General features: G+C 39.3%; 2 protein-coding genes across 8 annotated transcripts; one reads left to right on the plus strand and one right to left on the minus strand.

The window, feature by feature from the left end:
* The first annotated feature begins 231 nt into the window (after positions 1 to 231).
* LOC122874799 (paired amphipathic helix protein Sin3a-like) lies at positions 232 to 20,191 on the plus strand. 5 transcript variants are annotated; one of them, XM_044193171.1, is made up of 22 exons: positions 232 to 481; positions 2,291 to 2,390; positions 3,073 to 3,289; positions 3,809 to 3,997; positions 4,924 to 5,030; positions 5,164 to 5,497; positions 5,883 to 6,134; positions 6,282 to 6,434; positions 6,767 to 6,922; positions 7,383 to 7,469; positions 7,621 to 7,739; positions 8,133 to 8,358; positions 9,702 to 9,818; positions 10,018 to 10,256; positions 10,392 to 10,575; positions 10,793 to 11,375; positions 11,533 to 11,702; positions 11,861 to 12,034; positions 12,122 to 12,214; positions 13,336 to 13,430; positions 15,778 to 15,985; positions 17,935 to 20,191. In XM_044193171.1, exons 3-22 carry the CDS (start codon positions 3,095 to 3,097, stop codon positions 18,151 to 18,153), a joined length of 3,900 nt encoding a protein of 1,299 aa, XP_044049106.1. In that variant the 5' UTR covers positions 232 to 481; positions 2,291 to 2,390; positions 3,073 to 3,094; the 3' UTR covers positions 18,154 to 20,191. The 5 variants fall into 5 exon arrangements, 4 of the variants coding, with proteins under 4 accessions (XP_044049106.1, XP_044049096.1, XP_044049115.1 ...); XM_044193186.1 differs by lacking the exons at positions 2,291 to 2,390; positions 17,935 to 20,191 and adding exons at positions 15,172 to 15,196; positions 15,392 to 15,442 and having other exon boundaries at positions 234 to 481; positions 15,778 to 15,917; XM_044193161.1 differs by lacking the exon at positions 2,291 to 2,390 and having other exon boundaries at positions 233 to 481.
* LOC122874811 (cellular retinoic acid-binding protein 1) lies at positions 19,541 to 27,852 on the minus strand. Of its 3 annotated transcripts, none has more exons than XM_044193200.1 (5): positions 27,660 to 27,852; positions 26,279 to 26,457; positions 25,272 to 25,385; positions 20,605 to 20,697; positions 19,541 to 20,405 (listed from the first exon to the last, which is right to left on the minus strand). In XM_044193200.1, the coding sequence occupies exons 1-4, from the start codon at positions 27,727 to 27,729 to the stop codon at positions 20,647 to 20,649; spliced, it is 414 nt and encodes a 137-aa protein (XP_044049135.1). In that variant the 5' UTR covers positions 27,730 to 27,852; the 3' UTR covers positions 19,541 to 20,405; positions 20,605 to 20,646. The 3 variants fall into 3 exon arrangements, with proteins under 3 accessions (XP_044049135.1, XP_044049152.1, XP_044049144.1); XM_044193217.1 differs by having other exon boundaries at positions 20,599 to 20,697; XM_044193209.1 differs by lacking the exon at positions 19,541 to 20,405 and having other exon boundaries at positions 20,441 to 20,697.
* Between the last annotated feature and the right edge of the window lie 146 nt (positions 27,853 to 27,998).

Raw genomic sequence — 27,998 nt, forward strand, 5'->3', positions numbered from 1 at the left:
ATATATTTTATAAAGTTTTCTAGAAGTGGCATGGAAGATGGCAAATCCATACCTGTCGGAATTAGTATAATTATCCACCTATAATGTACCAGACGTGCAACATAAAGGCTGTGGTGCAGATAAACCTGCACTTGGCATGACCATAAACTAACCTGACGCCTTTAACCAAACATACTGGCTCACTGCCTTTACTGTATTTGTTTTCATTCTGGAGAGCTGACCAATCCCAGTTCAGACTGGGAGGAGACTGGGCCCGCCTTCTTGTTAGACACGCCTCTATGTTCAAGGAACACCGCTTCATACATACACTGTTGTTAGCGACGTAGCCACTACGGCCAGTTTCATTTTTGACATTTTCATTTGCGACCACTTCTCAGAACTTCACTTTTTATCACGGCCAGGTGAATGCACGAGTAGCGGTTTACTGGTTGGGCCCATTTACACTGGTGTGTCAAATTGTTGCTGGTGGCAGTCCTGCGAGGTAAGTTCAAGTAGTGTTAGCTCGTTAGCCGGATACCCTGTACTGATGGGGGTTGGTTGTTGTGCTAACGTAGCATTTAGCTACCCGCTGTATAACCTTGCCGAACAGACCAGATACCGATCTAACACCGGTTGCTTTTCTGTGATGGCTTAACATTTTGGTGTATCTTCGTCTTCCAACGAAATAACATGTGGTGTTTCAGTAGCGGCTACGTTAGCTTGCAGCGCCGTTAAGTTAGTCAAGCTAGTCTAAGTAAGGCTAGCAAGCGGCGACCATGAATTAGCTGGCATGCTAACGTTGAGCAGACTGACCTGACAACATGCATTTTTGTTGTTAGTTTGTTCTTGCAATATCAAATTTTACTGCCTGGGTCGGGGTTTTTATGAGACAAACGTTAACGACAGATAAGCAGTTTGTGTGACAACTAAATCTTTTTCTGTCGAACTTCTCGCATAACTTGACGTTAATGCGACGGTAACGTTATGTAGAAGCTAGTGTTAGCTAGCTAGCGTTCTTCCTTACCTAACCAGCTAGCATAGCCAGAATTAATTACTGACCGTGTAACTTTATTTAACTACCTTGGTGTAACTGTAGCCCATATGTTACAAACTAAGCAACCGACTGCGTTGTCAGCTGCGAGGAAGCATGGTTGTTTTCTTTTCGAAAGCTTCTACCTAACAGCAAGGGTAACGTCAGTTAGCCAACACGTTCAGCTCATCTGGATTTTTTTTTTTTTTTTTTTTTTTTTTTAGTAAGCGGAGTGCAGTTTACTGAGCGATGACCCGATAACGTTAGTGACAAACAGACACTAACTGATTCTTTCTGCCGACTAGTTAGCGTTTAGTCTGCTTATAATAAAGGTTAGCTTGCTTGCCACATAACTTGGAGCTAGGACCAAAGCCAACGTCAGCCATCAGACAAGCGAAAGATGTCAGCTCACCGACAACGGATGGCGTTAAGCTCGGTGTTTGGCAGAGAGGGGGAGGGGATGAGGCAGGGCTACACGGAGCGAGCGAGCGACAGCGCTTACGTGCCTGTAAAGTGTTGGCTGTCAGCTAAATGTTAACGTTAGCTCTTTCTGTAGCTCTAGTCAACAAATTTCGCCTTCCTTCACTGTCTGCTGTATTTGCTTCGCGTTTCGGCAAAGAGTATTTGAAGCCGGATATGCGACAGACACGATCTCGGCGACTCGATACCGCACGCTCAGACATTTTTCGAAACTGGTGGTGCAGCGGAGGCACAATGTCTGCTCTCCGCTGACCAACTGCAATGACGTTTGCTTGGGGAACGTCAATAAATTACTTTTCTCTATACACATGTATGGAGTGCGCTGAGAGGCTACACGTCTTTTTGTTTTTATGTAAACCGTCCGGTTTATATTGTCAAATATCTCAACAATTTTGCTGTGCTTTCCTGTTTTAGCCACATGAATAATAACATCTAAACGTTTTATGAAATATCAACCAAAAAATGTATATTCAGAAAAATTAGGAACGTTATAAAGCACTGTGCCAAAGATGGTATGCACAGCCAATGCTTAAAAAAATAAAAACAAGTTTTACACTCAAAGTGAGATTTTATAGTATCAGTTAAGTTCTTTATTTGTCATATGCACAACAATTACAGTGAAGCAGTCTGTGGCAATGAGCTTGTTCTCAGGCTCCCTAAAACAATGCTCATGCAAAATGTACAAAAGGAAATCACACAAGTAAAATGAGACATCGGGCAAATGATATGTGCATTGAACATTATGATTTATTGAATTAAAAAATTGATAACTGTGGTAACTTCATTGTGTCTTAATGACAGGACTGAGAAGCCCTCTGCACCTACGTCTATTACTTGAAAGACGGTCCCTAACCAGCTGCCACAGCCATTCTGTTGAACAATGATAGCATGTCCATCTAGGGTCAGTCATGACAAGCATTTTGTCTAATAATTAACTCATAGCCTTTTGCTTTGATGCACTAAATTAGTTTCTGCCTTTGTTTCTCCCCAAAGGTTTTTTTTGTTTGTTTTTTTTTTGCGTGTTTAAATTGTACATTTTGTACACTTGTAAAATATGTGTCTCGTTCGTCAATGTGCCTTTCCAAGTGTAAATATAGTGCTAATAAAGGTTAATTTTAAAATAATTGCATGGATTGAAAATATCAAAATGTCACTGTAGTGGCTGCACCATGGGACGTTTCATACCAGTGTTAGTTCAGAATACTGTGAAACACCAGTATTTCAGGCTTTAAGTTGTTTCCCTTGGGCTACATTGAGGAAACATGAGACAAAGGAGCTTGGTTTTACATTCAGAGCTTAGTTATTTAAAAATCTTGTTTTTCAAACACAGGACTATGGTTCAGATTGTTGTTTAGAGCCTCTGGTTAAGCCTGACTTAAGTTACATTCAACAATTGTCCTGATAATTTCTGCCATGTGGATTTGTAAAAGTATTACTGTCTACCCCTGATTTTTTCTGTCCCCCTCTTACTGCAAAATAAATGAGTACAGTGACTGCACACACTTGAATGCTTGAAATATTCTGTTAAAGTTCACAGACTGATTAAAACCCAACAACTGTCCATTTCTCTTTGTCCACTTTAGCCCCTTTGAGTATGCGTATACAATGAAGAGGCGTGTGGAGGACCAGGAACCAATATTTGCCCCCCAGCAACAGCAATCACGTCGTCCCCCGGTGCAAGGTATTGCAGACAGCTTCCAGCTCCGGGCCCTCGCCCCGGCCCCTACTGTGATAGAGGCAGCTGCAGACAACATGCAGCCATCCACCGGCATCCAGTATTCCCTCCCCCAAGGCTACCAGGTATGATGGTATCAATGTATTCGGCTTGGACAGCAACCTCCGGAGCAGGAGTTGCAGTTATGTTTAGCTGGGTCTTAGATTAACTTTTACCAGGCACCAATTTCCAGTAAAATTAGCCTTTAGTGGATATAAGTCTGAAGCCACATTGGCTCAAAGCCTTTAAAGGATGATAGACAAGATATTACACCTCAGCCTTTCAAACTTTGTCTTTGCGGACCATTTTGAACTTGCTCTTACTGTGAGCTGATTGAATGAAAGAAAAACAATAGCACTGTATGTTTGACTGTCTGCCCGTTAAATGGGATCTTCTCAAAGGAGCAGCATCTGAACTTTGTTATTAAAAAGTTGGTGAATCTTGCATTGTGAATGTTTCACAGTGCAAGATTTAGTTTTAAAAAGAGTCCTTGAATTCAGTGTAATTGTAATGATATGGACAAGACTTTTTGTAACCCCACTGAGGACATGATTATCTTTAAGGTTTATGGATCCTAAAATTCTAGTACCTTTTTTCTGAAAAAGGTGCCTACAATGCCTCAGAGCACAAGTGGACATGGACACGGACATGGACATAACAATACTGCACCTCATGTGGGTCCCCATGCACACAGCCTAGCAGTTCAGTCCCAGGGCCCTGCAGTGGTCCAAGGTCATGCTCATCCACCCGCACCCATGACTTCAACCCAAGGACAGCAGTTTCAGCGACTGAAGGTAACCCTACATGGACAAATATACAAACTTAAAAATATATCTACCAAAGGAAAAAAAACAGCCATCTGGGCCAAGTGTGTTGACATATGATAATAAAATCACCAAAGAAACAAATATAAATAGTTTATTTCACATAGTACAAGGCAAAACCTTCTTCAACATTAAAGGGACCGTTCACCTCAAAATCAAAAATACATATTTTTCCTCTTACCTGTAGTGCTCTTTATCCATCTAGATTGTTTTGGTGTGAGTTGCAACGTTTTGGAGATATCAGCCATAGAGATGTCTGTATTTTTTTTAAATATAATGGGATTATATGGCACTCAAAGCGCCAAAAAAAGATGCATTTAAAAATTCTACAGCAGTGTCTCTTTCCAGAAATCATGACCCGGTTACTCAAGATAATCCACAAATTTGTAGTGAGCAGTTTCATGTAGGAACTATTGGTAGAAAGAAAATAGATCTGCTCACTCCAGGTGTGGCTGTGTTTGTGTGGAGGAGCTCAGCCCGACACAGACAGCAGGAGAGGCTGCAGCGAGCGTGATAATACTACGGTCTTTAATGATTTAGCCCAGGGGCCCATTGAATACTGTGTTTCAGTACCTATCCCTACTCGCGAGTGCCCAATCAGTATGTGCAACTCTCAACAGAGATATCTACTTCCATCATCAGCTCCTCAAAAATACATGTTTAATTCTTTTTGACCACTGATCAGGCAAATGAGTTGCTAGATTTACTTGCCCTACGTGATATTTTACTTGCCCCGGGCAATTCTTATTGTTAAGTTTTGGGGTGAACGGTCCCTTTTAATCTGATAGGCATTTTTGACTTTTCTGATTCAAAATTAATTTTTATTCTGCATTCAGTTGTTACAGAATGTCTGGTTTTAGGAGGGGAATCGGCCAATAATTTTTCTCTCTTTATAGGTAGAAGATGCCTTGTCCTATCTGGATCAAGTGAAGCTGCAGTTTGGGAATCAGCCACAAGTTTACAATGATTTCCTTGATATTATGAAAGAGTTCAAGTCACAGAGGTGAGCTGGAGAAAATCCATAAATAGTATTTCTGTGTGTCAAGTTTTAACATGTAACATGCAGAACAATATATGTGGACCCAGTTGATGATGAATCCAATACTAAAATACTATCATTCATTCTCTTGCTACAGCATAGACACTCCTGGAGTCATCAACCGTGTGTCCCAACTTTTTAAGGGCCATCCAGACCTCATTATGGGCTTTAACACTTTCTTGCCACCCGGGTATAAGATTGAGGTTCAAACCAACGATTTAGTCAATGTGACCACGCCAGGTCAGATCCACTACATCACCCCTCATGGTATTTCTGTTCAAAACATCCCTGTAAGTGGAGCATCCAGCCAACCTGCGAGCCACCACCAGCACCAGAGTCTGCCACAGGCTGGCCCGCAAACTACCACTACCCCCACCACCACCACCACCCCACCCATCCCCACTCAACCAGCTCCAAATAAAAGCAGCAAGGTAGAATACAGGCTCCTATATTGGTCCACTGAATTATGTATCATAGATTAGAACATATACTGGGCTTCTTATTGCTCCATTTTGTCAGACTGAAAGTTTTTTTTTTATTGAAGTATTTATGTATGTATTTGGAAACTGGCTTAAAGATGACCACAGCCACTTTCATAATAACAAATTATTATGGGTTTGGGTTAACACATTATGCCAGCAACGTAAACAAATCCATGTTATTTGTTTTTTTAATTAAGGCAAAGTCTATTGGTCATCTTTTTAATTTTTAGATTTGTTTCAGCGATATCGCTAACATGTTTTTTTGCAGACCAAACTGAAGCTTTACTTGATGAGTGTAATAACATGCTTATGCTCTTCTCTGTCATCCCATAAGCCAATTCAGTCTCCAGCCCATACACCCACCAGCCAGCCCAACCCTTCCATCCCATCCTACGCCTCACCGCGCTCACCTTCGGTTCAGTCCCACACTCCTGTGAGCAGCACGCCATCTGGTGGGCCACCTCTCCAGAACAACCAACCTGTAGAGTTCAACCACGCTATAAATTATGTCAACAAGATCAAGAACCGCTTCCAGGGTCAGCCAGACATTTACAAAGCCTTCCTGGAAATCCTTCACACATACCAGGTAGGAAAATACAAAAAAAATATTCAAGCAATGTAGCATATACAGGGCTGTTGGTACCCAACGTAAGTGTTTGTTTTGCCTGCTAGAGAAAAGAAAACGGGATACACAGTGGTAATCTCACCACCAATTTTATGATACATTTTTCAGAAGGAACAACGAAATGCTAAAGAGGCAGGAGGCAACTACATCCCAGCACTCACTGAGCAGGAGGTCTACACTCAGGTGGCAAGACTCTTCAAGAACCAGGAGGACCTGCTCTCAGAGTTTGGACAGTTCCTGCCTGATGCAAACAGCTCACTGGTGAGTCTCCGTGAACACACTTTTACAGCATGGCCCATTTTAACTGGATAGGCATAGCTTATATGGTTGAGGTTGACAGTGTAATATGTTGCACATGTTGCCTGCCAATAAATAAACAGTTGTCAATTCATGATACTTTCTGAGATCGGTATCGGCCGATACTGCTTCCAGCGATTAGTGATCGGCCCCAAAAACCTTGATCGGAGCACCCTTACTTTCTTATATTGAGCTTATACAACAGTTGGCCAAATTTTCACATTTTCTTTGATGTTTCCTTAATAATTTTTGTGACCTCTCTTTGGTGAGATTATGATGTTTAATGCTCTTCTCAGCTTCTGGGCAAGACTACACCAGACAGGGCAGAGTCGGTGCGTAATGATCATGGCGGCACAGTAAAGAGACCCTTAATTAACAACAAACAGAGGCTGAGCCACAACGGCCTGCCAATCAGGAGACCTGCTGGAGTGGGAGCCACACCACCTGTCAAGGTACACACCAATCTGCATACTAACTGTCTGCATATATTCAGCTGTTTGTACTGTTTCTTTCTGTCAGTATGCTGCAAAGGCAATTTGTCTACAATTTATATTAATGAGTGTAGACTAAATATTAAAAACACCTCACAAATATAGTTCAGCACCATCTACACCACAAACTACAGCCTCCAAAATGACCACAAAGTTGAATCACCACCTCTCTTAAACAGTTTCAACACAATCTGAACATTGGAACCTTCATGAAGGTAGGATTAATTGCAGGAATGATGTATTAGACTGTATTATTTCTAGCTAGGTTTACTAGATAAACGGGCAGCTGGGTGTATTTAAATCTATCCAAACCTCAGAATGATAATATTCTCTTCTATTAGAACATTTACCATTTTCAAAATCAAACATTTTCGGGAGCATGCAACAATCATAATTTTGTAATTTCTTTATACCCTTGCAGAAGAAACCTAAAATAATGGGGAAGGACCATGGCATGACTGAAGTCAGCAAACACAGCACCAGCACTGAAACTATGTTCTTTGAGAAGGTCAGTATTGTTATATTCACCACCAGTATTGTTTATTTAAAGTCCTGCAATAACAAGATGAAGAAGATGACCAAAATATTAATGATCTGATGAAATCATCTCAAGGGAAAGTTTAATTTAGTTTTTTTGTCATCACTGAAAACACTAACAGGTGAAGAAGGCTCTTCGGAGCTCTGAGGCATATGACAACTTCCTGCGGTGTCTTCACATTTTCAACCAGGAAGTTATCTCGCGTGCCGAGCTGGTGCAGTTAGTCATTCCATTTCTTGGGTGAGTTGAAACATACACATAGTACTAAATAATAACTCCATACTAAAACACTTGAGTTTCAAACAGGTATTCAGTATTATGGCGACATGAAGTACAACTATGCCAGTAATTTTGTTACTCATCAATATGAGGTAGTGTCAGTATTTAATGAGCAATATATTCTGATGTTTTTTCTGATATAACATCCTTGGTGCACTCATCAGATTTGGATTTTAATGAAATATAGTATTGATTTCCTATCTGTTTCAACATCCATGTACATCACATTACTACTTATATCACTGAAAAATATCTTCTACCTATGTCAATGATACACAATATCTGTCATCCACAGCGGGGTCGTAGTCTCACTATTAATTGTTTATTTCACATACATTGTGGTATGATTGACAGAAAATTCCCAGAGCTTTTTACATGGTTCAAAAATTTCCTGGGTTACCGAGAGTCCAGTCACGGGGAGTCGAGCAATGCAGAGAGTTTACCCAAGGAGCGTGCTACAGAGGGCATCGCCATGGAGATTGACTACGCTTCCTGCAAGAGGCTGGGGTCTAGCTATAGAGCACTGCCGAAGAGCTACCAGCAGCCCAAGTGCACAGGAAGAACGCCGCTGTGCAGAGAGGTGAGTCACTGAAGGAGATCTGCTTATTAAAGGTATTTCTGTCATGATAACCTATTTATTCTCTCCCACAAGGCTACCAGGTACAATGGTATCAATATATTTGGCTTGGACAACTGCATCAGGAGTAGGAGTTGGTGTTGTGTTCAGTTGGTGCTTGTACCAGGCACCAAATGCAAGTAAAATGTGCTTCCAGTGGACAAATTGTTTAATTGCCAAATTGATTACTTATTATTGACTATTATCAAAGTAGGGATGCAACTAAAGATTATTTAAATTTTGGATTAATTTGTTGGTAAATCGCTTGATTGAGTATGTAGTCTAAAAAACACTAAATGTCAGAATCAGAAATACTCTATTGATCCCAGAGGGGAAACTCTTTTGTTACAGCAGCACACTATCACGTCAGTGCACAAAGGAATAGAAGTACTACGCAAAAAAATATAATACACTATAAATATAATATATATATATATATACACACAATAATACAGGTCAGAAAATAAATTAAGTACCAAGTGGGTATAAGTATAAAATAAGTGTGAAGTACAAAGTGGGTTTACCGGTTGATGATGATGATAATACAGTATAAAGTAATAATGCATGAACTGTCAAGTTAAGTGTAGCTATTAAGATTATAATGAGATGGAGATTGCACAGCAGTAATAGAGGTATGAATAAATATCAACAAACAGGGAATTTTAAACTGACAAATACGTCGATTTGCATATTGTGCATCGTCGTGTCATAATGAAGTATGGCTGTACCCGGTCAAAGCATGGATTCCCCCAGAGAATAAGCTGAAGCGTAAAAACCTCAGCCACAATCTCCCCTCGCTCTGCCCCTCCCGTGCAGTGTACTGACAGTCACACATGTAAGGGCGCCTGTTGGTGCCGATGTAATTCGGTGCCAAGTTGGTTTTGATCTTTTCGATAGGCTACTTCATTAACAACAAACCTCCTCCACACACGGCTCACCTGTTGTTGTGAAAATAGAATCGTGGGTGAAAAAATCAAAACAGGAGTTGTGTTTTTGGGCTACTATGTGCAGACACATACAGGGAGAGAGAAACAGAAAGAGGCAGGCGGGGAAACCAGTACGTGGGGGGGTCATGCATGTTTCGTTTTGTTAGTTTGTTTTTCCTGTGTTGTCAGTCTACCATGCTGCATTTAGGCAGACGCTAGACATTGTTTTTGTTTTTACACACTTTGATTTAATTACTTATTTTCCTGCCTTTTGTGTTTTGTGATGTTTGTGCCTGCTATCAATTTGACAGCTTTGCAAATGAGAGCCTTCACACGGATGCTTAAACTGAAATTTTAATTGAACTGAATGCCGTATTGCAGGTTCTGAATGACACGTGGGTGTCGTTTCCATCGTGGTCTGAGGATTCTACATTTGTGAGCTCCAAGAAGACTCAATATGAGGAGCACATTTACAGATGTGAGGATGAGCGCTTTGAGGTGAGGAATACTCATTCCACTCGAACTCCAAAGTAAAAACTGTAGGTTCTTGTATTTTTATAATGATGCACTTTGCTCAGGAGTCAAAAGACAGACACACAGAAAAGCCTTAGATTTAGATATCCAAGGGAAACTTGCTATAATCAGACATAGTTAAACTAATTTGTCAATAATTTCACTGTGATTTCATCCTCTTTAGCTGGATGTTGTGTTGGAAGCCAATCTTGCCACGATACGAGCCCTGGAGACAGTGCAGCGGAGGCTTTCTCGCATGTCAGCTGAGGAGCAGCTGCGCTTCAAGTTGGACAACACAATGGGCGGCTCCTCAGAGGTCATTCACCGCAAAGCTATCCAGAGGATATATGGAGACAAGGCCCACGACATCATCGACGGGCTCAAGAGGAACCCAGCTGTGTCTGTCCCCATAGTGCTGAAAAGGTTAATAGTCTGGTTTTAGTTTCTTATCAGCCTCTGGTCAGGGCTTAACAGTTGTTCATATTTTATAACATTTGATTTAGGACCACTTAAGGTTATGCATCTTTTTATTTATTTATTTTTTTGTCACTGTTTCAGATTAAAAATGAAGGAGGAGGAATGGAGAGAAGCCCAGAGAGGCTTCAACAAAATCTGGCAGGAGCAGAATGAAAAGTATTACCTGAAGTCACTCGACCATCAAGGCATCAACTTCAAGCAGAATGACACCAAAGTATTGCGTTCAAAGAACTTGCTGAATGAAATTGAGATGCTATATGATGACGTAAGGAAACATGTTCTCTTGACAATAATTTTATTAATTCAAAAGAAGGAAAACATAATGTCTCATTGTGATTGATGGTGCTTTTGATATAGTAATTGTTTTACACAACACAGGTGAATTCATTTTTTGAAGCTCTAAATGGCACCAACTCATGTTGTCTAGATAGAGAATACTACTGTCTAATAAGAGAACTTCTACATCTGTCTGTTTCCTGTAGCGCCAGGAGCGAGCATCAGAGGAAACTGCCACACCGCCACCGAGCGGCCCACACATGACCCTGACCTATGAAGACAGCCAAATCCTGGAGGACGCTGCTGCCCTCATCATCCATCACGTCAAAAGACAGGTGGGCATCCAGAAAGAAGACAAGTATAAGATCAAACAGATCATCCACCACTTCATCCCTGACCTGCTGTTTGCACGGCGAGGTGAGCTCTCTGATGTGGAGGAGGAGGAAGAAGAGAAGTTAGAAGACCTTGAGATGGATCAAGACGGCCCCAAGAAGCACAATGGCCTGCCAGGCAGCAGCCCATCAAAGTCCAAGCTCCTCTTCAGCAACACAGCAGCTCAGAAGCTACGGGGCACAGATGATGCCTATAACCTGTTCTTCGTGAACAACTACTGGTATATCTTCCTTCGTCTTCACCACATCCTCTGTTCTCGTTTGCTACGAATCTACGGGCAAGCTGAGAAGCAGATTGAGGAGGATTCCCGTGAGCGAGAGCAGGAAAGAGAAGTGTTGGGGCTCAAAAGGGAGAAAAATGAAAATCCAGCAATCCAACTGAAGATGAAGGAGCCGAGTAAGTGAGAAAACAAAACCAGTGGTTTAAATTTTGTTAATCTTGACTTTGTACAATAATTGCACTCAAATCCTCACTAACACTACACCACCATGGTAGTGGTATTTTGTCATTTCTCACCATATAACTTAACTCTTTTACTATTTTCTACCTGCAGTGGATGTTGATGTAGAGGACTATTACTCAGTGTTTCTGGAGATGGTGCGTAATCTTTTGGATGGAAACATGGAGCCAGCTCAGTATGAGGACTCCCTGAGGGAAATGTTTACTATCCATGCCTACATTGCCTTCACCATGGACAAACTCATCCAGAGCATTGTCCGGCAGGTCAGCACATTCAAGATTATATCATTTGATTTGAACAGTATCTGTAAACCTTCTGTCATTGAGTAAGACTTATAGCCTCTTTGCTGATGGGGCTTGATCATAAAAAGCTCAATTTGTGTGGACACAGCTGTTGCATACTAAACCTATTGCTTTCACAGCTCCAGCACCTTGTCACTGATGATGTATGTGCGCGTGTGACGGACATGTACCTGAGCGAAAGTGCCAATAAAGCCACGGGGGGCACACTATCCACGCAGACATCCAGGGCCACAGCAGAGGGGGCCTACCAACGCAAAGCAGAGCAGCTTATGTCCGATGAGAACTGCTTCAAGGTACGACAAGCCCAGAAAGTAATGATAATATTGTACATCAGTCTAAACTACTTTGTTTATAGGCAATTTCCTCTGATTGCTTTGTAGTTGATGTTTGTAAAGAGCCGAGGATCTGTCAGTCTGGCCATGGAACTGCTGGACACAGAAGAGGAGAACTCTGATGAGCCAGCAGAGGCAGAGGTAAGACTCATTCAGTTTTCATCTACAGTTCACACACTAAGTCGTCAGTAGGTACACCTACATAGCTACATCCTGTATCATCCAGTACTATAGCCCTGCAATAAATATGACTGTTATGAATATTTTTTTGAGGCTGGAGTTAATGGTGGTGTTGAATTGTTTTGCATTTTGTTGTAACATGTTTCTAATATTTTGTCCTCCCAAAATTAGCATCAATGGGTAATAGTGCGGAAACAATTAGTCAGTTAATCAATAACTTAATGAGCAGAAAAAACTATTTTGATAGTTGATTAAAAATGTAAGGAAGCAAAAATGCTGGAATATTCACTTGTTCCAGCTTCTGAAATGTGGGAATGTGCTGCTTAACTGTTTTATCTTATTATCTGATAATCTTGTGTTTTGGACTGTTAGTTGGACAAAACAAGTGATTTGAAGAAGTCACCCTGGCTTCAAGAGATAGTGATTGGCTTTTTTTCTCTCTATATTCTGACATTTTATAGACCAAATGATCGACCTTTTTATCCAAGAAATAAAAATTTAAAAAAAGATCAACAGAGAAGTTGACAATAAACAGAATGGTTAACTGCAACCTTATTGGTTAAAGACAAAATACAGGAAACATTTTAGAGACAAAATATAGAAAAGATTTCTGAGGCCACTTTTTGATATTTTGGAGTAAAAAAAAAAAATCTAACAGCTATATACTGGCCATTTTTATTTTGTGTTTACATAGATTCATAACATAAACATTTTTAATAATAATTCATAAAAAATGTGTATTGAAGAGTATACTGACCAGAATACTACAATTGGAAAAATAAGTGCTCTTTGGTGTTATGTTGTCACTGTTTTAAACTTTATTCATCATATCTTTGGCGTACATATATGTCTACACCAATATATTTGCGATATTTCGGCTGATTATATATTTGTCAGGCTTCAAACAGTATTATATTAGGTGTAAACCTCTAATTTCCAGCCCTGATAACGTTAATGTTAATATTCCAAATTAGAAAGGCCATAATCACTAGTCCGGTTCAGTTTAGAGTCCAAAGGTATGTCTGTATGCTATTGTATATGTAATACATGTGTTTGTTTTTTTTCTGCTCTGTCCTCCACAGAGGTGGTCAGACTACGTGGGCAGATACCTGAACTCCGATTCTGCATCCCCAGAGCTGCGTGAGCATCTTGCCCAGAAGCCGGTGTTCCTCCCCAGGTGAGGCCCCAGCCATGTCTCCCTCTTGTCTGCACGCTTTTAAGCTTCTGTCCTGAGGTTCTAGTCAGCCGAGCAGCCACTCCACTGTTGACAAGCCAAACCAGCTGCCAAATACAACTCATTTTCAGAGATAGAAACAGTGGCACTTCTGCACAAGTGTGACTTGGGAATCTCTCTCTAATCACAAAATTTTGGGGCGTAAGAGTTCTGCCTTTTTAGTAACGGACAAACAGCAAGGGTTTGAGAAGGTTAATTAAAGATAGTAACTCCACAGTTACAGTGAAGTGCTTGCTGTGCCTGAATGCCCTCCTGTCTGTTAAGAATCTCATTGGCCGTGAACATGACTCTTTCAGTTTCTGACCTCTGCCTCACATGGAAGATTGCACTTTACATGGCCATCTTTTAAAAAAAAAAAAAAGGAATTTATTTATTCATTGATTCAGTTCCTTTTTAATGGGAATTTTATTTATTAATAGTAAGGTTTTTTAAAATGGTTTCGGCTTGATCATGGGTTTTGAATTTCCACCTTAGCAGACAGCTATAAGGAATCATTCAGATTGATTATTCACATTGTATTGAATTTAAATGATGATTTTCATTGTGTAACATAAGAACAAAAGTCACTGATTGCACAAACTGAAAGAAAAACAAATGGGTTCCACCTTTTTCATTTTAATTTCATTTTTCTACAATGTCTTTGACCTGAGTTTGAGACTGAAGCTCTTGTGTTGGACCTGAGCGACTTTGTTAAGAGAGGACAGTGACGTCATGGTTTCCTTTTCTACCGTATCATGCCCTTTGTTTGTGATTGTACTCAGATCGAAGGTCCTGTATGTGACTTAATCACTGTTTTCAAATGTAAATGTTCAAATGTCCATTTGTTTAAGTCTGTTATACTCAGTGTTATGTTTGTAATAATTTTCAGTGGAAACAGTGCACTCCCGTTGCAACTTTTTGTTGTGGGTGAGGTTTTTCCACTGGTTTGACGGAAATTAGTGCTCATAAGTTTTTAAAAACTCTGGTCAAGCACATTATCTGCAACACTTGTACAGAGGAGTAGGGTTTGTAAATAAAATTATTGTCTAAATTGTATGTTCATGTTGGTGTATTTCTTTCCTGACACCTCAGAGCTGTGCATGGAGGCGTGGTTGTGTCCACTCTGTCTTAAAGCTCCAGTTGAGTGTTGCACATAAAGCCTGTCTGTCATTGGTGCTTTTTGAATTTTTTGTTTCTTTGAGATGGCTGTCCATTACCATAAACATTTCCAAAGGATTTTTAAAACACACAAAAAATCTTGCTCTTAGTTTGCTTTTATTTAACCCATTGCATAAATCTGGTACCTGACTATGATTTATCAGTGGGCTCACCCACATCTTGTCCTTTGTTCTTATGTTCTGTTTTTTTTAATTTATTTTTTTTATTTTTGTTGCATCAAATCTATGAGAGATCAGCAGCACAAGAGGTCAAAAGGCCCTCCGTCACAAATATCTTCAATGGCAGTAAAAATCCAGCAGTTTCTTTTCCAGTTGTGTTGGGTCTTCATCTCATGATCATGACACTCTGTACATTGTTGGTGAACGTTTGTGCACATCAAAGTATTCTCAGCTCATATTTTTGATTGGTATCCGATCAGGCAGCAATTTTCTAGTGTTTGCTTCTAACAGTTTTTACCTGAAATTGGCCTCACTGTCATGTCTTTTAAGTGGAGCCCTGAATGCAAAAATATGCTTCATGGTTTCAGTCCCCGCTCACCTGTACCCTCAGTGGTAAGTACACATTTAAAACTTTCATTCAGGTGGGGTGAATAATTGCATTTTTATTACCTGTACAAAAATTAGGATCAATTTCCAATTACGATAAATATTTGTTTGCCAAGCATATTTAGATTTGAATTATGTGGCCGTGCAACGGAAGTGCACTGTACAGAAATATTACGACTGCTGCCTCTGCTGCTCTTATAGATCCACATTTCCCACGAATGATTTGACTCCCTATCTAATTCTATTACTCGGGTGAGTTGCAATGCATGGGTTTAAAAATAATTGTTTAAAGGGACAGTCCTCTCAAATTTGACTATACTGCTCTCAAATTTGCTTAATGTCATGTGTATTGTGCCTGACCACATCCCCTAGACGTTAAAATCGCACAGTGCATACTGTCAAACACACAATTGTGCCAAATATAACATGCTCAAGTGAAAATAAAACAGTTCATAGATTTTTTTTTTAAATTTGTGCGAACTTTCCCTGTAAACGTAATGCACTCTTTTGATGTGTGGAGTAATCAGAAGAATTTCTCTGGGATCGGTTAGTATTATTCATGATTGTCAATCTGTTTTGGCTTTCAGGAATTTGAGACGGATACGGAAGTGCCAGAGAGGATGGGAGCAGCTACAACAGGAGAGAATGACCAAGGTCCCCTCGGACAAGTCGAAAGACGGCAACACTGAGCTGAAGATGGAGTGCATGTTCAAGCTCAACTCTTACAAGATGGTCTATGTCTGCAAATCAGAGGATTACATGTACAGGCACACAGCACTCACACGGGCTCATCAGGTAAGCACAGAAAATAAGTCGTATACTCACCATAGATTTTATCTTCTCCCAATTCATTATTAATAGTTATATAGGTTCAATACTAGGACTGGATGATAAGTAATGTCAGAAAATCTGAAATATTCAAATGTGTTCAACATCCTGTAGTTTTTATTAACGACAGAGCGACTAAGAATCGGTCACAACGTCTAAACACGTGAACAGCATTGCATATAGCATTTAGAATATTGCTATGTGTCTTGTGAAACATGACATCGTGGAATATTTCACTCAGTTAAACATTATGTTGTGTTAATGATTTGTACAGACAAGCAGAATATACAGATGGGTGACAAATTAAAGGCAAAACCAACATGGAGTCAGGTCACCACGAGCATCCAGAGCAGCTTCAGTGCTCCTCGCCAAGTCTGTGGACTTCTATTAGAGGGATGAACACCATATATTATATTCCCTCATTTATATACACAACCTTTATTTAATCAGGTCATCTCACTAAGATCAAGATCTCTTTTGCTAGAGAGACCTGAGTACAGCAGATAGAAAGGAAAACAAACAAAAGGACATACAGCATCAGTGACAGTTACAGACATCACTAAATATATCTGAAGGTGAAAGTTTATATTGTATCATTTGGTCTTATGGAGATGGTGGTGGAGAGCATTGTCTTACACGTTGGTCCAAAATCTTCCCTAGGTTTAAAACTGGGTTGAGATCTGGTGACTGGAAAGGCCACTCTTTTGTTCAGGTTTTTCCTTTAATTTGTCCTCTGTCTGTATGATATGTGGTTCTGTCGTGCAGTGTGAGTTATAAATATTTATTACTTATTAAATTTAAAGAATTTCAGGAATAGTGGGAAAGTTAAGAGTTTACACTTTTTTCAGTTTACTTTTTGAAAAAGCTAGAACAGGTAGTTCTTAAATGCACAGTACAGCCAGTTGCACAACTGCCGCAGCAATAGAGGCAAATTCAGAAAACTCCAGAAAATATATTTATTTTACACATTGATTTCACACTGTTATCAACAATTAGTAATACATAAATAATAATGAACATTGTAATCTCCAGCAGTGAAATTGTTTTTTATATCTATTTTTCTTTGTTGTTGTTGTTGTTATTGTTGTTATTATTATTATTATTATTATTATTATTATTATTATTATTATTATTGGATTTTGTTAGAGGATTTTCATTTTTTAGCGATAAACAGTAAAGTCTTTGAGACTATGATTCCAAAACCCAAGGTTAATGTAATGTCGAAGACATCGTTTAGCATGTTTATACATATCAAGTTGGAAGATTTTAGAAGTTCTAATAAAAACTTCTTTACAAATTATTTTTACAAATTAACTCTCCAGGTAGCATGTTGTTTTTCCACTTTAATCATTCTCAAAATATTTTTATTATACATGTTTGAAATTCTAAGTTTTAACAGAATGTGTCAACACAAACTTTGTCAGTTCATACTTCATACTATTGGTTTGTATGTTGTATTCTTGAGGCTAATATTCCAACTTGTGTATGTGACTTTTTTTAGTTTGAATTGATTACAAGAACCCTTCACCATTCATCCTGTGATGATACAATGCCCTCTAGTGAATGTGGATGATCTGAGGCCACCCCAGTAGCTACCAGATGTCACCTAAAGAAGGGCCATCACATTCAAAAGACAAGTCACTTTTGGTGCCTTCAGAGAAGTTACATCCTCATTGATTAGGGGAGTGACGTCCCCTAGTCAGTGAGGATAAATGCTGAAGATGTTTTGCCTTGTCATTACAACCAAATACACGATGGTGGATGGACTAACTACAGTCCAGTAGATGGATACATTTTGTCTTGTCATCTGAATAAATGAGATGACTCTTTATAGACATATTTCTGTGACTTTATTCTTGCACTTTGAACTGGCGTTGCAGTCGCTGAGCTGTTGTTCTGGTTGATGTCTCCTTCAGTCCCAACAGAGGGTCAACACACGCCTGCACAGACGCTTTCAGGCGTGGCTGGACACCTGGGCCAAAAAGCATGTGACCAGCGACATGTCTGCCGACAGCCGCAAGTGGCTGATGGGAGATGAACAAGAAGGCCTGTTGTCCTGCACCACCACTTGCAGCCCTGAGGTTCTCCATTATCTCAACATTAACAAGTATCGAGTGAAGTACAGAACACTGTAGTCTCTCTTATCGAAAGATAAGCTGTGGCAGTGACGTCTTCACACAACAAACTGCCAGTGATAACTTCATATATACAGTAGCTCCAGTGGATTTTTCCAACCTGCTGTTACTGGATTCATTTGCCAAAATTTTGGGGGGGTTGTCAGTCCACAATTCAAATTGGATGTAAAGTTTCCACTTTTTGCAAATGTGTCAGAACTGATTCAGGAACTTTGTCTTGACTTTCAAGTTTTCACTGCAAATTCTGCACCGTTTGTGAAATGGAAGTTTTGTCTCTATATTGGAAACCACCCACCTGTCTCAGTAATCCCATTATAATAAATGCAAATTTTTACATGAGATTAATATACAGAGAAAACACCCCTTACTGCATCTTCTCTTTGGAGCAATTCACAGTTTAAACAAAAAAAACCTGGTTATGCATTTAATAACTAAAACTCAGCAACTTAATGATATAAGTGTTGTTTTGAGGACCACCTCATGATTTTACAGGAAATAAAAACAACCTCAGTTTTTCTCTTTAGGGAGAACAACTACTTGTTACTTCTGTTAAAATGTGTATTGTCGGAGTTGGAGATACATATTCATTCATTCATTCATTCATTCAACATCCCAGCGACTGCTGGGTAGATGCTTGGTATCAGTACAATGCCAGCAGTGTGTATCGAGTACAATAATTTATGACCGCCCAAACAATTGGTGTAAATATGTTGTTTGTATCGAGATTTTTTTTTTTTTTTTATCAATGTCATTGATGTGTAGCGTACATTAACACACGCACATAGTATCTTTTAGCTAGAGGTTGCCGAGAAGTTTATTAAGAAAATGAAAACTTTTAACTGTTTTTTACAAAAGGATGTTAATTAGAGACATCTTTCCTTTGTGGTCTGTTGAACGTGTTGTCACTAAAGTCTTAGTAGAAAAACTACCCATTTTATATTTGTTTGGCCCCTTTCTGCGCATTTCTACCTTCAGTCTTTGGCATCAGTGTCACTTGGTGGTTTTAACATGATTGAATGTAGCTGAGCAGCAATTTCTCGTTTTTGAAAGTACAGAAGTACATGTCTGTTTTTCAAAGTACTGAAGTCCTAACAGTACTGTCAACTTTTTCTTGTATTTAAACTTTACCAAATGGTTAGAATCTGTATGACAGGTTCAGTGATCTCACAATGTATCACCTATAAAAAGTGTACATGAGTTGTGTTTATTTTTTATGCCCAGTGTTGACTACGAACACTGACTGATGTATAGTAGTATACGTGAATGCCAGCCATGTGAATTGTGTACAGTTTAAGGCTTCAGAAAAGAAGCAAGCAATAATTCCTTTAGTCGCAGTCTATCAAAGCTATCAGTTTGTATTTCTTGCCGAAATACAAATGTGAATGTGTTGTATTCCCTTAAAGGACGGATGTAAACTAAGGATTTTTATTGCCATGTTCCCCTCTACAGTTTTTTTTTTTGTTTTTTTGTTTTTTTTTGTGTTTTTTTTTTGTTTTTTTGGGGTTTTTTTAATAAAACTGGAATTGGCACTGTAGATATTGTAGGTAAGGTTGGATGGGAAGATATCCATCACACTAAATGCTGTAAAGTGTGTTTCACAGTGGAAATCGCTATATAAGCAAAAGGCTTTTCTTAACATTGAGAAGTCAGATCCTTGTAATTTTTCACGTATGGATCATAACTTGAGCTGGATGGAAGCAAACGCACCAAAAGTTCAGTATGGAAGTGCAGATTGGCAACACTCCTAAGAAGAAAATAAATTAATTAATAAAAAAAAAATGAAGCTGCCTGCCATTTTCCTGAACTCCATTAAAGGCGATGGTCAGTAACATAACCAGCTACAGACAATCTTGGAACTTGTGTTTTTATTTTTATATTGACTGTGTTTTAATATGGAATACCACAGAAAGTCCCGCAGAGCTGATTGTACATAAAGACATCGTTTGTACCTCGTTTAACATGTCTCTTCTCTTGACTTTTATTATGTTGTACATGAGTGTTAGTATGGTGTTTGGCATTAAAATATCCTTTAAATAGACCAAAACTCCATTGACCACTTTTTTCTTCTCATTTTTGCCATCATGTTTGTATGATTTTATTTATTTTTTAAAAAAGGTCTTACTGAAAGATTTATTGAGGGAATGTTTTGACCAGCAAGTTCTTCATCAGGAAATATCTGTAATACGTAGTGTGCGTACTACTTCTGCTGCTTTGGTCCGCCATCTTCTTTGTCTTCTGTACTTTCCCAAGATCTAAAGCATAAATTCAACGATATAGCAAAAAGAAATCATACTTTGATCGTTTAATTTCCAATGCTCGAAAATTATATACAAAAAGGGGGGAAACAGTGATATTCAGCAGTAATTATGATTTTCATGGAGATGCAAAAGATTGAATGTCAAAACAAATTATTTGATATGTAGTTTTTTATGTAAAATGTCTCACACTGACACTTCAGACACTGAAAGGTTGGCGGAAATTTGAACACTTCAGCTATGCTCGTAGGTAGATCCGTGTGCACACCACATCGTCGGCTCCAAAGATCTGGAACGAGATTGATTAGAACAGGAAAAAAATCGGATTATCACTTAATCGGCAGTAGTATCTTGTCAGACACACACAGCGAAGTTCAGACTGCTCTGACATTTTGATGCAAGTCCATCAAAATCAAAACCGTGATTTATTCAGCCTCCTGCTATCTTGCCTGTACCAGGGTGGTGTCTGAGGTTGTTTCAAGAATACAGTCAAATCAGTCATATGACTCAGGTTTTATAATAGTTTTACAAAATTTAATATTGACAGCAAGTAGATACAGAATTTTACAAGAGAAATGTAAATGACAATTTTAAAAAAAACTAACAACCATGAAAATGAGAGAGAACTGCAAGCTGCAGTTATAGCTCATTAAGGTCTGGCTCTTTCTGAAATCGACAAAGCCTTTCCAATCACACAAAACTGGAGGAAAAACCTGTGTATTCCCATAACGTATGTACAAATTGCAGTTGAAGAAATTGTCCCTATACATGTTTTTTTTTTAAAGCTACCGTAGGGCTGGAATAATACACTCCAACGATATCTTCCTGTAAATTGTTCTGTGTGTAAGTACATTCAGACTTAAAACCGGAGTCAAATTCCTTGCACGTGTACACATACTTGGCCGATAAAGCTGATTCTGAAATATTGTCAGATTTTCATTCCACATGCCGCATGTATTGTAGTCCCTAAATTTCTTTCTAATGATACCATGGGAAAGTCCTCATATTTTCTACTGCTGCTCTGTTACATTTCTACCACTAATTGCCTGAATGCTGGCTAATTTCATGGTCTTAATTTGACACTGCTGCCTGCTAAAGAAACAGATGTGACAAAAACATAAAAATGGGGAAAGGAGCATTAAATGCCCCGGGTAAGGGGTGGGTGTGTCCGAGTCCAAAGATTTATGGGAGTCCCAGGGGCAGAGCATTATGGCCAACTGCAGCACCACACATCATCATTATCTCAGACCTCGCAGTGTGGCGGGATGGAAGCAGGCCCGCGCTGTGAAAAATGGAGCTGAGACGACTCCATCTGGCACGTGGCGCGATGCCGAGGGAGACATTAACTGGAGGTAACACCAGGGTCCACTGGCATTTCTCAACAGCATGATCAATGAGATCAATTAAAGCCCACAGGAGGACACACACAGATTTGGACCCCCGACACCATAACAGCCACACAATTTCATCTGGCTCCAGTCCCATCATAAAGTAGTCAATGCAGAACTGCATTCATCTTTAGAAATCAATATTTATTGGCTTGAAATGTAAAGGAAGTATATGAGGTTCTTTGCGTGGACAAGTAAAAGAGTAGTTTTTCATACTCAAGCATTTATCCTCCTCCCCTTTTTACTGTAGACTCTCCAAAATGGTCATTATTGTCCACCCATCTTAGATCACAGTGAGGGCAGTAAGCCACCCCATGTTGTCTTCATTAAGCTCCACATCCATCTATCTCTCCCCGAGAGCCTAATTTCCTCATCTGCTGGCCAGTGCTTTTATTTAAGTTTATGTGCATTTTTTCTGTTTGTACTGAAGGATCAATCACATTCCTCTGTGAGCCGAGAGGAGAGTGAACTCATTAGTGGAAGACGCGTTAGCTTTTAGTTCAGTGTAGATGAACGAGCTTCTTTACTAGTAACAACAGAATATTAAACTGGTGCTACCACACACCAACAGCAGCTAACAGAGGGTTTACACCTTGTCCCAGGTTGACAAAGCTATAGGTGCTGCTATATTCCTCATATATTCTACTCCACTCAACCTGTAACAGTCATACTGTTAGTCCTGATTGGCTCCGATCACTGACTGTTTGCTAAAATCCTTCCAGTTTGGCAAGTTTGCACTTTGCATTATCTGACCTGAACTGTGTCACAGTTCTTTTTAGTAATTCTATGTTTTGATTATGTTGTGTGTTCACAATGAGAAAATGATGAATTATAATTAAATAGGCAAACAACAATCATCCTAAACTCCCTACATTTCTGTGAAAGAATCTTGTTCCACACTGCAGTGCATACATGGAGATGCTACTCACAACATAAATGTTTTTCGCACTTTTTGTGGGTTTTGAGAATTTGCCCTCAATTTGCCCTGTACGCTGACGATATTAGTATATAAAATATTCTTCATAGTATTATTATACAGCAGAGGTTACCTTATTAATTAACTTTATAGGCTTTTAATGGCTGTTTTTGCAGTGATTACCTTGAATTTGGTGCTATATTTTTCTGCAAAGTAGCCAGTCTGCCACCTTTCAGCTTTCAGCAGTACATGAAGTCTGTGTGAAGACACTATTTAAGTGTTATCGAGAGGTCTATCTATATTTTTTTTTGTAAGCAACTACAATGATATACAGAGCATAGTATGGGCCAGTACTGTGAATCTTTTTATGAAGGTTTCACAGTACCGTAAGTTAACAAATCTGTGTGTTCACAATTTCATCAAGAACTTATTGTTATTCTGAGCCATAATATATTTTAAATCAAAATTACATTTCTCTTTGAAGTAATGTTTTTAAAGGTGATGCGAGGTTTGATAACCGAGTGATGTGTACAGCTAGTGACCTCAGCCTCCAGATCACTGGTAAAATATTTCACAGTCTGCTTCATCTCAGAGCCAAATATCTCTGCTTCAACTTCATTCAAATCTTAAAAACTAAACAATACATTAATTGATGTGTAATATGAGGGAGTTATGTTTAAATTGCAGAACAGCAGGGAATATATCTGACACCTCCCTCCTGTGGTATTGCATTAAAATTTGAAAAGTCACGTTTTTCTTCTCCAATGATTCAACCCCACATGCCTATCAGATTACAGCCAACATGGACAGACGTACACACCCTTATCTTGAATGAAAACAGATTTGGTCCTGTTCAAAGCTTTGTTCCCAGTTTGAAAACCTTCATTCAGTCAAATTACAGCCCCTCTCAAATGTTTTCCTGATTGCCTCTCTGCAGAGGTGAGTCACAGTCAGTAAAACGGAGATCTCCATCACAGCCAAACTGGACTCAGCTTTGTTTTCCATCTGGCCAATAAATCCAAGCAGATGTTTACAGAAAAAAAAACTGCTTTGTCTTAGTGATCTTGAAACTGCCAGGAACTGGAGGCAGAGGTGTTTTTTATGGATGCAAGATCATGAAGTTCTGTCTTCAACAAACGTATGGCAGTGAAATGTCAATGTATTTCTTTTAAATCTAGATTAAGGTTCCCTGTGGAGCCCCTGAATATGTGCTGCTGCAAACTGTAATAAATAATTCAATTGCTTTGAGCCTTTTGTGTAATTTTTATTAATGTGGATCATGCAGCCAAAAGTAAAATTAAAATCAACATCAAATGACCAAGAAAAACTTTTATGAAAACCTCTAATGTGAAATTTTTTTTTAAAAACTATGCATCATGATAATGTGCTGTCTCACAGTTTCAGGCATGTTTATCCACACCCTCATTTGGCAAAAAAAGCAAACACGAGAAATGGATGGTGTTCAGAACATTTCCTACGAACTACACATTATTGAGAGAAATATTGACCAGATCATTTAACGTTTTCACATCTGGTGTCACCACCCAGTTATGGCCTCTCTTGACCATCTGTCTAGTTTTGATTTCTGCTTCTGCCGTGAAACTGCTGGCATGGCCATCATCTTTGAGAAATAAGCTTAATTTGATTTCTTACTGAGAGTTAGATGATTGATACCACTCTGTGTCTGTACAGTAAATATGAAGCTATATATCTTGCTTGTGTACCCATACAAAAACCTAAGTGTAAAAACTAGGGCTGCAACTAACTATCGATTAATCAATTCATATTTTGATCTATAAGATGTCAGCAAATGGGGGGAAAAAATGCACAAGTCCCCAAACTCCAAGCTGATGTATTCAAATGTCTTGTTTAATCTGATCCACAATCCAAAAGCCAAATATATTAAGTTTACTCTCACAGAGGATTAAGAAAACCTGAAAATATTCATATTTGTGAAGCTGGAACCCAAGAAATTTTTGCCACATTTGCTTGAAAAATTACTTAGAGGTGCTGATGGGTGGATTTTGTTGAATGCGAATAAGTGCATTTCCCAAAATGTCAAACTATTCCTTTTTTAGGATAGGCTACACCGCACTGCCAGAACAACAGTGCTTTTGACACAAATTGAGGACTGTCCCTTTAGCCAATCCTTTGTTTTCTTATTGGCAGAAAGAGTAGTAGAAACAGGAAATGGGCCCATGTGGTTAAAGACAGCGACCTCCAAAACTGACACCTCATCCCACTTTGCAAAACATCCAAACATCTGTTCATTGATCTGCTGAGAGATTTTAGATGAAACTTTAGAGTCATTGCGTGGATATCCTTCTTCAGGGTGATGCGATGAGAGCATTTGGGAGCCATAATTTTAGAAAAGAAAACAACTTTTTTACTTTTTTCTAGAAAGAGAAACAATGGGGAAGATCCTGAGAAGGTCACATGCGGGTCCAGACTTGGTTATCTCTGGGTGCAATCCATGCTTTCTACACTTCATTAATTTAAGATTACAGCTGCACTCTTTCTGATCTGTGACTATATTTCTAGTTACAGTAAACAACTCACCAGTATGAGTTCATCCCCTTTGAGTTCTCGGCTCCAGAAGGTCTTCGGGCCATTCCCGCTCAGTAGAGTCTGTTTGCAGTAAATCTTGTTTTCTGCTTCCCAAGTGGCCAAGCTCTGTAGAAAAGCAGCACTTTAATGTTGTTTCCTATATTTATTCCCTCAGCTGGCTAACAGGATCTCAGCACTAAAGCAAAGTGATAGACGATAGATCAATGGAGGCTATGTTTATTTCTTTGTCCCGTGTTCCTGCAAGGGAGTCTTTTTCATGTTTTAGCCTGCTTTTTCCCCCCGAAAAATTACAGTTTTTAGATTTTTGAGTGCATTTTTACCGACTTCCTTGCAGCCGGTTTCCCTTAATTTCAGTAAAATATGAGACTTAAAGGGACATTCCACCAATTTTACACATGAAATTCAGTTTACTCTTCACGAGGAGAACTACACCGCCTGTGATGTCTAGTGTTATCTGTGGCTCTGGAGGAAAGTCTGAGAAAATAACCCGGGTGATGTCACCAGGGACCCTCTCTGCATTTACCAGGCAGAGAGGGTCTAATGAAAGACACTATTGAGTTGCATTATGGGAAATGTAGGGTTGGAGTTTGACCCAAGATAGGGACTAAAAGTAGGGCTATCTCATCCTCTGCTCCTTTGATTTTGACCATTCTTTTTTAAATCTGTCTCTCACAAGTCCCCCACCTTGATGAAAATGCACTGTTGAGGTCCCCCTTTAACTTGCAGAGAGATGAGTCTTGTTAATCCAGTTTTTTGTCAAAGTTGCAATATCCCTACAATGTTAGGACAGTTTTTCAGAAGTCCTGCAGAGTGAAGTGTTGAGGTGCTAGTGGGAATCCTCAAGACTTGATTTTAATACTAGAAGCTACAGACATATCACTCTTCCGTGATGTTACTTTTTATATATTCATAGATATCAGAAAAGCAGTTGATGAATTGATAGAAGTAAAAAACTCAGATTTTTCTTGTGCACATTATGTGCTGTCTAATTAAATTACCTTACACTTTCTCCCGTCCACCGTCTCCTCGTTAAACTCCTCTCCAATGAGGAAGTTGATCTCCGTGGTGCGGACTGTGGTAGAAGTCTTGATGTAAAAGTGTTCGCCGTTCTGCCTTATCTCCACATGGGGCTTGGATGCAGCCGCCACTGCTACCTTCCTCAGCATGGCATTCACACCTGAAAACACGTACAAAGCTGCCTGTGAGCCCACAGTATGAATATTAAGTAGGGCTGATGAGTCTGTAAAGCAGTAAATGGATATAATTCACAATGACCTGATGTACAAAACCACTTTGTTCCAACCTATTGCCACTAGTATAAGACCTACTTTCTCTATATTTCATCATCTGACGTTGAGTTGTGTCACCTCACATTTTTTCTGTCTCCTTCTGGCACCAAAAGGTGGTGGTATGAAAAAAAAAATCCTATTTCAGAGTTGAAACTTGGTTTATTTACCCTAAGAGTGCATAAAGGTAGAGATATCTATCTCAGGCAGAGTCATACCACAGTAAAAACAAATCACTTTTTAGTCATCAGGAGGAGATATTACAGTATAAAGCAGTTTGTTTTCATATTAAAAAGGGATCCTCCAGCAGCTGCAACTGAGATTGTTATCAGCAGATGTTGCAAATATGGAGGGTGCAGTGACAAGGTGATGAGAGGGAGGAATGCTGGTGCCGCTTGCTTTGTTTAGCTCTCCTGTAGATCATGAGAGTCTGTCCTCCAAATGAGTGGAAACAGCTATTAACCCTCTCTGCCGCACAGTTACAGTGCAAACAATTAGATGAGATAAGGCTCCAGTCTGTTTCTGTTTCCCATCCATCCTCCCTGTAGTCCATCACTCAAACGCAGCAACAATGCATGAGTTTGTCATTAAAACCAGTTGTACTCCACTTTGGAAAAAGCATCTTCCACGTTAAATTTGTCTCCTGTAACCATACTTCCATATGAAAAACAATTAAAACTGCAGCAAAAAACCCTGCTATTGTGGCGCTACAATTAGAGACGTGGGATTGGTGGAAATGTGGTGGATCACCTTTGGATGTTGCTTTTTTTGTGTTAATTTAATCAAATGTTAATCTGTTGCCATCTTAAATGCTTACAATCTATGTATAGTCTCCAATTTGTACCTCAGATGTGTTTATTTGCAGTGTTTTACATTTGAAAATAAAAAAAAAAACTATTCACTTAACACCAGTCAACTCTGCATGCATTTCAATATAAACCTTGATTGCAGTCTGAGGTCTGTATTCCAGGTATGGTTGTCTACAGTGCAGATAATAGACCTGTATTCATTTCATTCACTGGATAATTTTGAAAACCCCTCTCACTAAAAGGCATTCAAACCTTCATAGAAAAAAAGAGTACATTGTCCTCACCCAGAGCTTTGAGCAACTCTTCGAAATTCTCGCTGCTTTTCATTTTCCAGGTGCCTTCAAAATTGGGCATTTTTCTTGTGGGGTTTTGATTGTGTGTCAGCCTTTGTCTCCTGTTGTCTGTCTCCTCCGCTCCCTTTCTTCAGAGTCTTTCTCTCCCTCCAGCCGTCCCTGTGCTCCCTCCTCCTCTCCTCCCTGTGTGCAGTGATCCCACACAGCAGACCAAACCCCCTCTACCTCCTCTCCCACACATTAATTACACACACACATTTACAGACATTCACTTCCACACACGCACACAGTCTTAATGGTTTATTCTCATTAGAGATTTATTTCAATGAC

This window comes from Siniperca chuatsi, linkage group LG1, assembly GCF_020085105.1.
Source record: "Siniperca chuatsi isolate FFG_IHB_CAS linkage group LG1, ASM2008510v1, whole genome shotgun sequence".
Lineage (NCBI taxonomy): Eukaryota > Metazoa > Chordata > Actinopteri > Centrarchiformes > Sinipercidae > Siniperca > Siniperca chuatsi.

What these genes read in the sequence shown, in the direction of transcription:
- LOC122874811 (XM_044193200.1), bottom strand. Translation starts at nt 27,729, where the DNA reads ATGCCCAATTTTGAAGGCACCTGGAAAATGAAAAGCAGCGAGAATTTC. An exon ending in AGAGTTGCTCAAAGCTCTGG is followed by an intron (nt 26,458 to 27,659) that starts GTGAGGACAATG and finishes ACGTGTTTTCAG; the next exon opens with GTGTGAATGCCATGCTGAGG. An exon ending in TGGACGGGAGAAAGTGTAAG is followed by an intron (nt 25,386 to 26,278) that starts GTAATTTAATTA and finishes GCTTTTCTACAG; the next exon opens with AGCTTGGCCACTTGGGAAGC.
- LOC122874799 (XM_044193171.1), top strand. Translation starts at nt 3,095, where the DNA reads ATGAAGAGGCGTGTGGAGGACCAGGAACCAATATTTGCCCCCCAGCAA. An exon ending in GAGCCACACCACCTGTCAAG is followed by an intron (nt 6,923 to 7,382) that starts GTACACACCAAT and finishes ATACCCTTGCAG; the next exon opens with AAGAAACCTAAAATAATGGG. An exon ending in CACTCACACGGGCTCATCAG is followed by an intron (nt 15,986 to 17,934) that starts GTAAGCACAGAA and finishes TGTCTCCTTCAG; the next exon opens with TCCCAACAGAGGGTCAACAC.